This window comes from Neofelis nebulosa, chromosome 10 (assembly GCF_028018385.1).
Source record: "Neofelis nebulosa isolate mNeoNeb1 chromosome 10, mNeoNeb1.pri, whole genome shotgun sequence".
Lineage (NCBI taxonomy): Eukaryota > Metazoa > Chordata > Mammalia > Carnivora > Felidae > Neofelis > Neofelis nebulosa.
In genome coordinates, this window is record NC_080791.1 from 107,645,587 (window position 1) to 107,658,602 (window position 13,016).

Sequence of the window (13,016 nt, forward strand, 5' to 3'; positions counted from 1 at the left end):
TCCTCATCCTCTCCCCACCCCGTAGAATTGCTCTCCTCCCTAGTGAGTTCTCAGCCCAGCGGGATGTCACCTAGTGCCACCGGCTTTCACGGAGGGACACAAGGCGGGGGAAGGACGTGGGGTCTCTGACCAGCGCTTCCAGAATGACGCCCAGGAAAGGGGCAATTAGGCTAGATGGCAGGACGTGAGTCAAGGCACCTGGGGCCGCCCAGGGCAGGGTGGGGCTGCGGGCCCAAGGTGAGGCAGCCTGAATGTGGGGGTGGGCAAAGCCGGGAGGGGTGGCCAGTCTGGCTTCCCCGGGATGGTCTGCAGCAGTCTGACTCCTGGGGTTTCCACAGCCCCCTCTGGGGTAAGTTACCCCAAAGGGGTAACTGATGGCCATGCCCTCCACTCGGCCCAAGCTTCAGAGTCCGGTGGGGTGGGTGTGGACACCCTGGTCTCCAGCTGGGCAGAGGAGCTGAAAGCCCCCTCCCACAGGCCTCAGGATGGGAACTCTGATGGCCATCCGTCCCACCCTGTTGGTGGCTCCTATCGGCTGTCAGGGGGGCTCTGGAGGACAGGCCAGCCAGGGGCCCTGGCTGGGCTGCGAAGGGTGGCTGGGGACTGAGGTGCTTTCACAGGTCGGCTCTGAACGGATGGGGTCAAAATCAGTCACCCCGCTCCACTCCCCGCCCCCCTCCGGGGTCGGGCTTGACCCCAGCGGCCTTTCAGCGCCCCCTGCAGGCGCTCCCTGGGTAGCCGCTGCCCGGGGACAGGGCCCTCAGGGTGTCTGAGCCCCAGGCCCTCCCGTTGCAAAGGCAAGTCCACACTGTGTGAGAGGTGCTGGGCCGAGGCTGTGCGGGCAGCACCCGCGCGAGGGTAGCCAAGGAGTGAGCGGATGATGGTTTTTCGGCGACCCCTCCCTTTCGCTGGTGGCTAGGAAGCGGGCAGATGCCCGGTTGCCCTGGGGGGGCTGGCTCCCTGGAGGGGAGGGCTCAAAAGCACCTGTGTGCCCCCCTCCTTGGGGCACGGGGCTCCGGTGCCTCATCACCACCGGCTCCAGCAGGCACCCGGGCGGAGTGTCCACCCGGTAGAGGCTCCGGGTTCTCCCCAGGCCCCCGGTGCTCCCGGGTCCCCAGAGGGTCGCCCGGGGTCCCAGAGCGCACGGCACCGCCGCCCGCCCCGCGCGCCCGAGGGAGCCGGGCCGCCCCCGTCCGCCCGCCCTCCCGCAGCCCGGCGCTGTCACGTTCCAGCCGCCTGACTCAGGCCGCGCGGGGCGGGGAGCGGGAGGCGGCGCCGGCGCCCGCCTCGGCCCCGGAGGCGGCACCAGGAAGCGCCCGCCCCGGCCGGAGCCGCCATGTAACCGGCGCCGCCCGGAGCAGAGCCGCGCGCGGGCCCCGGCCACCCGCACGCCATGGGGGACGAGGACGAGGACGAGGGCTGCGCCGTGGAGCTGCGGATCACCGAAGGTGGGGCAGGGGTGGCCGCGGAGGGGCCGGTGGTGCGGGGCCCCGGGGGAGGGCCGCCGGGGCTGCGCCGGGGAGGGGTCATGCACCGGCCGCGCTCATTCGCCTGCTGCGCCCGCAGCCAACCTGACCGGGCACGAGGAGAAGGTGAGCGTCGAGAACTTCGAGCTGCTCAAGGTGCTGGGCACGGGAGGTGAGGACCCCCACGGGGCAGGTGTCCCGGGCCTGGCGCCCTGAGCCTCGCGCGCGCGCACCCGCCCGGGCCTGGGCCCGGGCCAGGCCTCCGGCAGTGCCCCCCACCCTTTCCCGGCACAGCCCGCCTTGCCTGCCCCGCCCCGCCCTGCCAGGGTTTGCATGCCCACTCCCAGGGACGTGCCTGCTCCTGGGGCGCTCCACATCGACACTGCCCCTCCCTGCAAGGTCCTCCCGGGGTTCGCCGGCACCCTCCAGGACTTGCAGCCCTCCCAAGTGATCTGCACACCTCCTCCCCGCCCCAGGCGATGTGGCAGCCCGGTCTCCTGCTTTGCTCACTCCCAGCTTTGCACGCGCCCCAGCCTGGGTTTGCACATCCCCTCCCCTGTCCACTCTGCCTTGCACCCCCTGGCGTCTCTGTCTGATCTACGGGTTTGCACATGTCCTGCCCCCACTTTGCCCCGCAGGCCTCCTGGAGCTGCCTGCCTTCCGGCCTGGTTTGCACCTCTCCCTGGTTTTGTGGAGCACCCTCCCGGGCCGCGTACACCCTTTCCTCAGAAGGCTCTGTCAGCTTTTTGCACGCTGGCCTCTCACTCCGGCTCCTTCCCCCAGTTTGCACACCCTCCTGGGTTGGCGTCACCACCCCCCCCCCCCGCCCCCACCAGTCCGCACCACCCTTCTGCTCACAGTCTACCCTCCGCTCGCTCACTGCTCCCACAGCCTACGGGAAGGTGTTCCTGGTGCGCAAAGCCGTCGGGCACGACGCAGGCAAGCTGTATGCTATGAAGGTGCTGCGCAAGGCGGCGCTGGTGCAGCGCGCCAAGACCCAGGAGCACACGCGCACCGAGCGCTCGGTGCTGGAACTGGTGCGCCAGGCGCCCTTCCTGGTTACGCTGCACTACGCCTTCCAGACGGACGCCAAGCTGCACCTCATCCTGGGTAAGGGCGGGCGCCTGCCCGCCTTGGAGGCCACCACCGAGGCGGGTTGGGCCGCGCGATCAGGGTTGCTTCCCGACGTCCATTCCACACCCCCCCTTGCCCCCAGACTACGTGAACGGAGGCGAGATGTTCACCCACCTGTACCAGCGCCAGCACTTTAAAGAGGCCGAGGTGCGCGTGTACGGGGGCGAGATCGTGCTGGCCCTAGAGCACCTGCACAAGGTGGGTGAGGGCCTGGCTGCCCGGCTGCTGCCGCACGTGGCACCCCCGTGGCAGCCTTGAATCGCTGTGTCTGGGGCTTCCTGGGGGGGGGGGGGGACTGGAGCGCCTTTCGCACAGGCCTCCTGGAAGGAAGGCCGTAGCGCTGCCTGGGGAGGGGGTCCCTTCCTCCGGCACCTCCTGGAAGGGGCTTTCCTCTGACGGGGAACTCGGGGCCACCTCCCGGGGCCACGCTTGCAGAACTTCCTCAAATGGGGACCTCAGGCCTTGGCTCCCAAGGCCTTCTTCTCGTAGGCTTTCCTCCCTCTGGGACCTGTTTCCGTGGGGCATCCCTGCGCCGTCCCCGTTCCTTGCTTTTGCGTCTTAAGTGGCCTTTCCCATCCCACGGCCCGGTCCCTGGGCTCACTCCTGCACCGGACACCCCTTCTCTAGGGGGTTGCCCTGATCCCCGAGCTGGGTCTTGGTGCTCGGCCCCGGACACGAGCCGTAGAAGCAGGGTGGGGGTGGGGGGGCGCGTCGGGGAGGAAGCCTCAGTGTGCCTCTTGTTCCCACCAGCTGGGTATCATCTACCGAGACCTGAAGCTGGAGAACGTGCTGCTTGACTCCGAGGGCCACATCGTCCTCACAGACTTTGGGCTCAGCAAGGAGTTCCTGACGGAGGAGGTGAGCGCAGGGCCGCGTCTCTGCCTACCGCACCCCCACTCGAGCCTTCTCCTTCCTGTCTCCTCCTGCTCCGCACCCGGCTCTGCGTTTCTCGCGGCGCAGAGGCGAACAGATCCAGGTCCTGCCTTCAGGAGGCTCCCTCTGTTCCGACCCTCACAAGCCCAGCAAGTCCTACTCTGAGCCTTGGGGACTGCTGGGTGTCCAAACGGGTCCTCTTGCCCTCCCAGAAAGAACGAACCTTCTCCTTCTGTGGCACCATCGAGTACATGGCCCCCGAAATTATCCGCAGCAAGTCGGGGCACGGCAAGGTGGGTTGGCAGGGGAGCGGGTGGGGAGCGGGGGGCGGGGCGAGGCGGGGGTGGCCCTGACCCCGGCTCTGCCCTGGCAGGCTGTGGACTGGTGGAGCCTGGGTATCCTGCTCTTCGAGCTGCTGACGGGGGCCTCGCCCTTCACCCTGGAGGGCGACAGGAACACGCAGGCGGAGGTGTCCCGGTGAGCGGGGCTGGGCCAGGAGGGTGGCTGAGGGGCCTGGGCAGGGTTGGGGAGGGGGCTCGCTGCCCCTGACGCCCCCCCAATCCTCCCAGACGGATCCTGAAGTGCTCCCCTCCCTTCCCCCCCCGGATCGGGCCCGTGGCACAGGACCTGCTGCAGCGGCTACTTTGCAAAGACCCCAAGAAGCGGCTGGGCGCGGGGCCCCAGGGGGCGCAGGAAGTCAAGAACCACCCCTTCTTCCAGGTGAGGCTCCTGACCCTCCCGCACACCTCCCTGCACACCCCCAGACCAGGCTGCTGCCCTGTGTTGGGGGATGGTCGGAGACTAGCTGATTTCACTTGATTTAGAAAAACCTCCGGGGGCCCCTGGGTGGCTCCGTCGGTTGAGCGTCTGACTTGATTTTGGCCTTGGTCATGACCCCAGGGTCGTGGGATGGAGCCCCACGTCGGGCTCGGTGCTGAGCGTGGAGCCTGCTTAAGATCGTCTCTCTCTCTCTCTCTCTCTCTCTCTCTTTCTCTCTCTGCCCCTCTCCCCCACTCGTATGCTCTCTCTCTCTCTAAAACAAAGAAGAAAAACCTCCAGAAAAAGAAAGTGGGTTTGTCGTCTCCGTCTCTAGTGAAACTTGGAGGATGGGTCGGGTTCCTGGGGGAAGGAATGTTGGGCTCATTGACGGGCAGGGCTGGCAGGGGCTTGAGCATGGATTCGTCATCAGCCAGGTTCAGAGAAGGGAGGTGACCCGCTCCAGACCGCACGGGAAATGGGGTCGCGCTGGGAACAGGTCGCGGGTCTCCTGTCGGCCCGAAGCAGAACTAAGAGTCACTCTTTGGGCTCTTAGCATCCTCCCAGGCATTCTGTTCTTTGCTCCTGTACAATCTGTGTGCCTGTAATTCAGAGGGACGGTCGGTCAGTCGCTTGGGTTTTGTTCACTTGGTAAGAGCACACACAGGTTAGAGTGCAGTGCAGAGTGAACCGTGTTTCCTTGCGAGACCTTGCTGGCTCGGGCGCGGTGCGTGGCCGGCATCGTTGCCCAGCGGGACCCTGAAGCGGCGATCACCGGCCGTGTGTTGGCTCTTTGCGTTATGTCATGGAACCTTCAGAACCATTCTGATCATCCCCATCTTCACAGATGAGGAAACCGAGGCTCAGAGAGGTTAAGTAACTTGCCCGAGATCACCCAGCCGGGGGGTGATGGAGCTCAGATCCAAACCCAGGTCTGGGTGATTGGAAGCCCATGCTCTTAACTGCTGTGTTCTGTTTACGGGCGGGGAATCAGATTAGCTACTTGTCTGACATTGCAACAGAAGTACCCATTTATGGGCACTTACCGTGGGCCAGGCACTCAGTTATCCTTGCTGTGAGTGCGATCCTCTTAAATCTTCTCACCAATTACCTGCCTGGAAGGTTCCTTGGAGACGCTTTCTTAGACAGGAATCCAAGTCTCCGTGGTGAAGATGTCCCTTCGCGGGGGAAGTGGCTGACGAGCGTCAGTTTCCTTAAGTCAATTCCCCAAGCCCGCCCTGAGTACGTGCCCCGGGTGCTGGGAGTGGGTTGACCAGTAATCATACTGGAGAGGCGCTAAGGTCTTCGAGGCCTGGGGCTCAGAAGGGGTGGTGGTCCCCTCAGACCCCCTTCTCTCAAGACAGCCTCTTTGGTGGGGCGCCTGGGTGGCTCGGTCGGTTGGGCGTCTTGACTTCGGCTCAGATCATGATCTCACGGTTCATGGGTTCGAGCCCCGTGTCGGGCTGTGTGCTGACAGCCCAGAGCCTGGAGCCTGCTTCCGATGCTGTGTCTCCCTCTCTCTCTGCCGGTCCCCCGCTCGTGCTCTGTCTCTCAAAAATGAATAAACGTTAAAAAAAAAAAAAAAAAAAGATTCTTTGATAGCAATGCTGAGATCCTGGTGCCAGCCCCGGGGCCTTCAAGCCCAAATCAGGCCTCTTGGCTGTGAGTGACAAAAAAGTCGAACCCAAAATGGGGATATCCCTGGAGTAGAGTTTGGCTGCTAACAACAAAGATTGGAGTGAACAATCTAGATGAGATAGACGTTAATTAATTAATTTATTTATAAAGGTTGGCTTTACCACAGGGCTGCTGTGGTGTTTTGTGAATACAAGCTCCTTTCTTTTTGTAATGCTCCTTCATTCTTAGCCTCCATCCCCAGGGCTGCCTCGTGGGCCAAAATGGCTGCCAGAGCTCTTGCCACCTAGCCTGTTATCTAGGCAGGAATCAGGAGGACAAAGGAGGAGAAGGGCAAAATGGCACGTGCCAACTAGTCACCCTCCTCTTGAGGTTCTTTCTCTGGATTCCTACCTCGCAATTACTGCTTACAAGTTATGGGTCACCCCTAAGTGCCCCAAGGTTTTCTGCAATACGTTAGTTGTGCCCATTGCTTCCTGGAGTAAAGTTGGGGCTGTGGTACTAAGGAAGACCGGGACGATGGATGGTTGGGCAGGCAATGAGCGGGCTCTGCCACCCTAGCTTAAACATAAAAAGGTATGTTTTAGCTCCCGTAAGTGAAAAGTCCCAAGGAAAAGTGGTCTGACTTCAGGCAAGGCTGCATCCAGGTGCTGGATTTGTGTCATTAAGAATTTCTTTCTTTGTGTCTTGGCTTTTCTGTTCATCATTAGACCCTGAAGGGGTCCCCGGCAGTTCCAGGCCCACAAGCTCCCCATTCAAGCCCAGTTGGAGAAAGAGATTTGTTTTGCATGTCAATGCCATTGAAAGTCCCAGAATTGACTATGTGTGGTGGAGGGGCGATTCTGTGAGGGATTCTGTTATCAGAGGGAGAGAAACACAAAAGCCAGGGAGGCAGGAAGAACAACTTTCCACCCAAATGCCAGATAGACCCTTGTCTCACTGAGGAGCTGCCCAGGGAAGGCGGCCTGGAGGGGACAGGGGTTTTCACTTCCTACCCTTGACCCCCCCGATCTCTTACTCCTTTTCTCCAGGGTCTGGATTGGGCTGCTTTGGCTGCCAGGAAAATCGCAGCCCCATTCCGGCCCCAGATCCGCTCGGAGCTGGATGTGGGCAACTTTGCAGAGGAATTTACGCGGCTGGAGCCTGTTTACTCACCCCCTGGCAGCCCCCCGCCTGGGGATCCTCGAATCTTCCAGGTGAGAGCTCACAGAACCACAGGTGCCATGGAGACAGGACCTCGCTGCCAGCCTTGGCCCTGGCTGACTCCTGGCCCTGCATAGGCCCTGTGTTCTGATCAGGACTCAGCGTCTCCCCCAGACCCTCTCCACTGGTGGGGCACCCGGGGTCGTCAGTCCTACAGACTGCCGTGGCGGGACACGTCTTTGAATCTCGTGGTGTATCTTGAAATTTCATGTTAACTTCCCTTCTACTCCACACATCTCTTTACTGTTCTCTAAAAGCAGCGTTTTAACTATTCGGTTGCTTAAGTGGACAACTAGAAAGAGATTCCATGTTTATACTGTGGCTTTGCATGTTCCTTTGGCAAACCGTATCACATTTGTGGAAGCACAGGCCCCCTCCACTCAAGTTTAGAAGCTGAGGCCTGTTGGACAAGTCCAGACTTCCTTGCTCGGCATTCCAGGCCCCGTATGATGTCATTCTTGCTCAGCGCTCTGGCCTCAGTGCTCACTGTGGTCCCACTCGGTGCTCCAGCACCTATGACGAACACACCTCTGTGCCTTTGCACATGCAGTTCCCTCCACCTGGAGTACCTTCCCCACCGTTGCCCACCTGGCAGGCTCCTAGTCATCTTCCAAGCCTCCCACTCCTGTTTCAAGCCGTGCTGCTCCTGTGTGAATTCTTCCCCACTCCCCTAGTCCTGGGCTGCCCTTTCCTTGTGCATCGGTTCTCTGTAGCTGGCACCTCCTCTGAGCAGTGCGTCAGGTTGTATCCTAACTGCCTTCCTGAGATGGCTTCCCCTGGTCCGGAAACTCCCAGAAGGCAGGGACTGACTGTGTTTAATTTCTGTGTCCCTTTGCCCAGTGTGGGGGCCTGGCCTATAGGACACAGTCCGTAAATATGAAGGAAGAATAGGCCAATGTGAACCGTAGGTGGATCAGTCCCCTCTGTGAGCCCTCTGCCAAGTGATGGCTTTGCTAGAACCATCCATCCATTGTCTCACGGTTCTCATGAGACAGTTCTTTCTGGTGAATCAGCGGTTACTTTCATTCATCCATTTCACGATTCAAAAATATGTATTGAGTGCCTACAATGTGCCAGGCACTGATCCGGGCACCCAGGGACTGATCAATGAACCAAACAGAAAAGCCTAGAGCCTGCATTCTTGTGCACAGTGGGGCTGTGTGTTTAGCAGAAAACAATACATCATCAAAATGACCCTTAAGAAACCCTTGAATTGCCTCTTTGTATTTCCTCAGTGGCCCCTCCCCTTGCAGGCGGGGGGGGGGCAATGTTTGGTTTGAGATGAAGGAATAATGACTTTTTTGTATTCAGTGGGTAGGTTTGAATTCTCATAAGCTAAGTGTGTGTGATGCCAGGCCATGCCCCTTTTATGCATTGGGTCCGTCCTTGTCTGGGTCACTACATTGTGCCAGATGATGGCCTTGGAAGGGCGGAGTCTCAGATTCCTGCGGGATGCGGACCCACGTGATCATAGAACAAGCTAGAATAACATGTCAACACATCCTGTGTGCACCAGGGATGCCTCTGCCTGCCCTGCCCCTCACCCAGGCTGGGTCTTCCTAGGACTCCATTTGTACCTCCAGCCCCTATTCATCTATCAGCCTCTGACACAAACCCCACCCCTGCAGGGATACTCCTTCGTGGCGCCCTCCATCCTGTTTGACCATAACAACGCGGTGATGACAGATGTGCTGGAAGCATCTGGCGCTGGAGACCGGCCCGGCCGGGCAGCGGTGGCCAGGAGCGCCATGATGCAGGTGGGTTGGGCCGGGGGTGGCGGGGCGGGGGTGGGGTGGGGTGTTGATTCTGGGGAGTCTGGGCTCAGGGACTCCAGACCTGGCTTCACCAGGTGTGCCCACGGTGAGGTTTGGAGCCTCTCCGAGGTGGCATGTGAACGTGGCCGCAAGGCTCCCGGGTGCGACCTCTGACGCGCCTCCTTCGCCGCCAGGACTCGCCCTTCTTCCAGCAGTACGAGCTGGACCTGCGGGAGCCCGCACTGGGCCAAGGCAGCTTCTCCGTGTGTCGCCGCTGCCGCCAGCGCCAGAGCGGCCAGGAGTTCGCGGTCAAGATCCTCAGCCGCAGGTGGGCGGGCCTGGGGTGGGCGGGGCCTGCAAAGCCGGGGGGGGGGGGGGGCCGGGAGGGCGGGGCCGGAGGTCGGCCGAACTGACCCCGCCTGCCTCGCCCCCAGGCTGGAGGCGAACACGCAACGAGAAGTGGCGGCCCTGCGGCTTTGCCAGTCGCACCCCAATGTGGTGAAATTGCATGATGTGCATCACGACCAGGTGACGCTTTCTTGGGCTGGGGCGCAACGCAGGGACTCAGGAGACTGCCCTTGGAGGGCGGAAGACGGGGTGGGGGGGGGGTGGCGGGCGGGGAGGGCAGGAGGAGGAGCCTGAGGCCTGGGTGCGGGGGGCCTTGAGGGGTACGGCAGGCCAGGGAGGGTAGTAGGGCCGGAGGATCGGAGGGTCGGAAGGCGGAGCTGAGGATGGCCAAGGGAACTGAATTTGAGGCCGACGTGGAGGGGGCTAGGATTTAAGGTGGCAAAGGGGCGGAGGCCCGGGAGGCTGACTTGGGGCCTACGGGTTGTTTTGGGGGTGCTGGTAGTTCCTCCCTCGAATAGGGGCGGGGCCTGAGGCTAGGGGCGGGGCCCGGCCAGTGAGTGGGGCCTGGCCGGAGACCGAAGGTTCCCAGCGGGACCCGGATGGTGACCTAGGCCCGCTCCGCTCCGCCCCGCAGCTGCACACGTACCTGGTTCTGGAGCTGCTGCGGGGCGGGGAGCTGCTGGAGCACATTCGCAAGAAGAGGCACTTCAGCGAGTCCGAAGCGAGCCAGATCCTGCGCAGCCTCGTGTCGGCCGTGAGCTTCATGCACGAGGAGGCCGGCGTGGTGCACCGCGACCTCAAGCCGGAGGTGGGCGCGGGGCTGGGGGAGCCGGGGAGGGCCGAGGCGCGGAGGGCTAGTCCCTAACAGGCCGCCCCTACGCCCTCACAGAACATCCTGTACGCCGACGACACGCCCGGAGCCCCGGTGAAGATCATCGACTTTGGGTTCGCGCGGCTGCGTCCGCAGAGCCCCGCGGGGCCCATGCAGACGCCCTGCTTCACGCTGCAGTACGCAGCCCCCGAGCTGTTGGCGCAGCAGGGTTACGATGAGTCCTGCGACCTCTGGAGCCTCGGCGTCATTCTGGTATGAGACGGCGTCCCCAGGAGGGTTCAGGGTGCCCCGAGCCTGGGGTCCGAGGGCTTCTCGAGGCGGGCGAACAGGGACGCCCCCGAGGCGGAGGACAGGGGTCGTCATGGTGGGGGTGGCAGCGTTTGCTCGGAGGCTGGGTTTAGAGGGCCTCCTCATACAGAGGCAGGGTTGCTCCGGTGCTGAGGTCAGGGCATCCCAAGTATTAGGGGTTGGAGGTCAGGGTTCATCCTCAGGCGTTACCCTCATGGAGAGGGTGAATTGATTCTGTGGGTGGGTGGGCTGAGTCGGCCTCCTGGCCTGTCTCGGCCCTGCAGCCCGGACCCGGCTCACTTTTCCCTCCACCTCCCCAGTACATGATGCTGTCGGGGCAGGTCCCCTTCCAGGGGGCTTCAGGCCAGGGCGGGCAGAGCCAGGCGGCAGAGATCATGTGCAAGATCCGCGAGGGGCGCTTCTCCCTTGACGGGGAGGCCTGGCAGGGCGTGTCTGAAGAAGCTAAGGAGCTGGTCCGAGGTGCGGAGCCGGTGGGGGTGGGGGCAGGGTCACAGATCATGGCTGGGGAGGCGGCGGCCGTGGGGTCTCGATGGGTTAAGTGTTTGGTCTGGGGAACTGGGCCGGGAGGAGAGTGGGGCTCTTGGGAGGTCTCTGGGGCGCAGCCTCCACACACACACACACACACACACACACTCGGCCCCTCCTCAACACTGCCCTGCCTCCAGGGCTCCTGACGGTGGACCCCGCCAAGCGGTTGAAGCTCGAGGGGCTGCGGGGTAGCACGTGGCTGCAGGACGGCAGCGCGCGCTCCTCGCCCCCACTCCGGACGCCCGACGTGCTGGAATCCTCGGGTCCGGCTGTGCGCTCCGGGCTCAACGCCACCTTCATGGTGAGGGGCGGGGCCTGTGGGCGGTGGGCGGGCGGGGCCTGGAGAGGCGGGGCCTCCGAGCCCGGAGAGGTGAGGCGCACCGAGTACTGACCTCCCTCCCCCGGTGGTCGGCGCCTTGACCTTTGGGAGAGGCTGCGGGCCGGCCACCTGATGGCCTTGATCCGGTGGGATGGGAGGGAGGGGCTGGGTTGGGGGCCGAGGGGCCCGGCAGGTGGTGGGGGATGGGGGACTCACCCCCCTTTCTGCCAGGCCTTCAACCGGGGCAAACGCGAGGGCTTCTTCCTGAAGAGCGTGGAGAACGCGCCCCTGGCCAAGCGGCGGAAACAGAAGCTGCGGAGCGCCGCCACCTCCCGCCGCGTCTCCCCCGCGCCCGCCGCCCCGGGCAGGGCCCCCGCCGCCAAAGGAGCCCCCAGACGAGCCAACGGCCCCCTGCCCCCCTCCTAGCCCCACCCCACACCCCGTAACCTCCCTTCCCCCATAGGGGCTGTGACCTGGGAGCCTCCGGTATCATCGGCTCCGCCCCATCCCCAGGGATTGCCTTTCCCTCCCCTTCCCCCCCCCCCACCCCACTCCCAGACAGAGCAGAAGTATTTTTATAAGCAGAGAATTTTTTATGTCTTACCAGATAGAGTTCGAGATGCAGGGAGGGAGGGGCCTCTGCCAAGACAGCGCCTCATCTGGCTGAAGTCACTTCTCCCCCAGGGGGCTGTTCCTGCAGGGAAGGGCTCCTCCCGCATTTCTACGCACTGAGTTGCCTGCCGCAGGGAGAAACTGGGACCTCTCCCCTGCCCTCCCCTGAGGCCCTGCTCTTGGGAGGGGGCGCCCCTCTCGCTGCCACTTTATGGACTGTCTGTGCAATCATGTCCACCAAAGACCTGTGTTGGGGAGGGGGGTTCAAGGAGAGGTCCTGGGGGACCCCTGAAGCATTTCTGCCTCACTTTATGTCACCCGCTTCTCCCCTATTGGGGCTAAGTTAGGAGGTAGGCAACCCCTAGAAGGGGAGGCCCCTTCTCACCCCCCCCCCACCCCCCTTGGCACAGCTGCCCCTGGCTGGGGGCAGGGCCTTGAGGGTCTGGGCTGGGCATCTGCAGTCACTGCCTCAGCCCATCCAGGCTGTGCCTTTGACTTTAAAATAAAAGTCCATCCAGTGCTGTTGGGAGGTCTGTGTGTGCGGGGAGGGTGTGTGGGGCAAACATTTCCAGCCAGTGGGGCCTGGGGCCCCAGAGAGGAGGGACAGGGCAGACCCTTTGTGCATACCCTCTGTCCTTGACTTTGGACCCAGCAGCAGGAGGGCCAAACAATCCTCTTGGCTGCATATTTGGACAGCTCTGCCATGGATCACTTAGGATTCTCTTGGGTGCCGTAGTAGAAAATCCAACTTGAACTTAACTTCAGAGTGGGATTTTTTTAGGCCCTTGTAACCACACGGTGCAGCAGCAGCTTCAGGCAAGGTCTGATCTGGACACAAACTCATGGCCAGGACCCAGTTTCCCAGACTCAGTTTTTTTATTCCGATTTCTTGGTGTTGCAGCCTGGAGCATTTTCCTTTTGGCCCCAGGATGGGTGCCGGGTGCTCCAGGGGCAACAGACTGAAATGTGATAAAGAGAGTGTTTTAGCTTTCCCTGTGGAAATCCCAAGAACTCCGATCGGATCCACTTAGGTCACGTGTCCACCGTGGACCAGTCACTGTGGCCAGGGATACAGGGTGCTGCTTGCCTTAGATTTGGATCTTGGACTCCCCTCTGGAAGCTTATTGGGTGGAGAGCCAGAGAAGGGGTGGGTCCCTAGAGGTCCCACCTGAGCTTGGTCCCTGTCAGAGAGGGAGTCCTCGAGGCCATCAGTGTGGCACCTCCCTCCAGCAGAGCGGGAGACCCCC

The 13,016-nt window shown here is 62.4% G+C and overlaps 1 protein-coding gene across 3 annotated transcripts; it reads left to right on the forward strand.

Annotated features, from left to right (window-relative positions):
- The first annotated feature begins 1,291 nt into the window (after positions 1 to 1,291).
- Positions 1,292 to 12,293, forward strand: RPS6KA4 (ribosomal protein S6 kinase A4). 3 transcript variants are annotated; one of them, XM_058689464.1, is made up of 17 exons: positions 1,292 to 1,448; positions 1,567 to 1,592; positions 2,358 to 2,576; positions 2,683 to 2,798; positions 3,351 to 3,458; positions 3,686 to 3,766; positions 3,847 to 3,950; positions 4,043 to 4,193; positions 6,896 to 7,060; positions 8,696 to 8,824; positions 9,016 to 9,149; positions 9,256 to 9,349; positions 9,804 to 9,977; positions 10,059 to 10,253; positions 10,610 to 10,769; positions 10,976 to 11,139; positions 11,389 to 12,293. In XM_058689464.1, exons 3-17 carry the CDS (start codon positions 2,420 to 2,422, stop codon positions 11,581 to 11,583), a joined length of 2,127 nt encoding a protein of 708 aa, XP_058545447.1. In that variant the 5' UTR covers positions 1,292 to 1,448; positions 1,567 to 1,592; positions 2,358 to 2,419; the 3' UTR covers positions 11,584 to 12,293. The 3 variants fall into 3 exon arrangements, with proteins under 3 accessions (XP_058545447.1, XP_058545449.1, XP_058545450.1); XM_058689466.1 differs by having other exon boundaries at positions 1,294 to 1,448; positions 1,567 to 1,638; XM_058689467.1 differs by lacking the exon at positions 1,567 to 1,592 and having other exon boundaries at positions 1,296 to 1,448.
- The last annotated feature ends 723 nt before the right edge of the window (positions 12,294 to 13,016 follow it).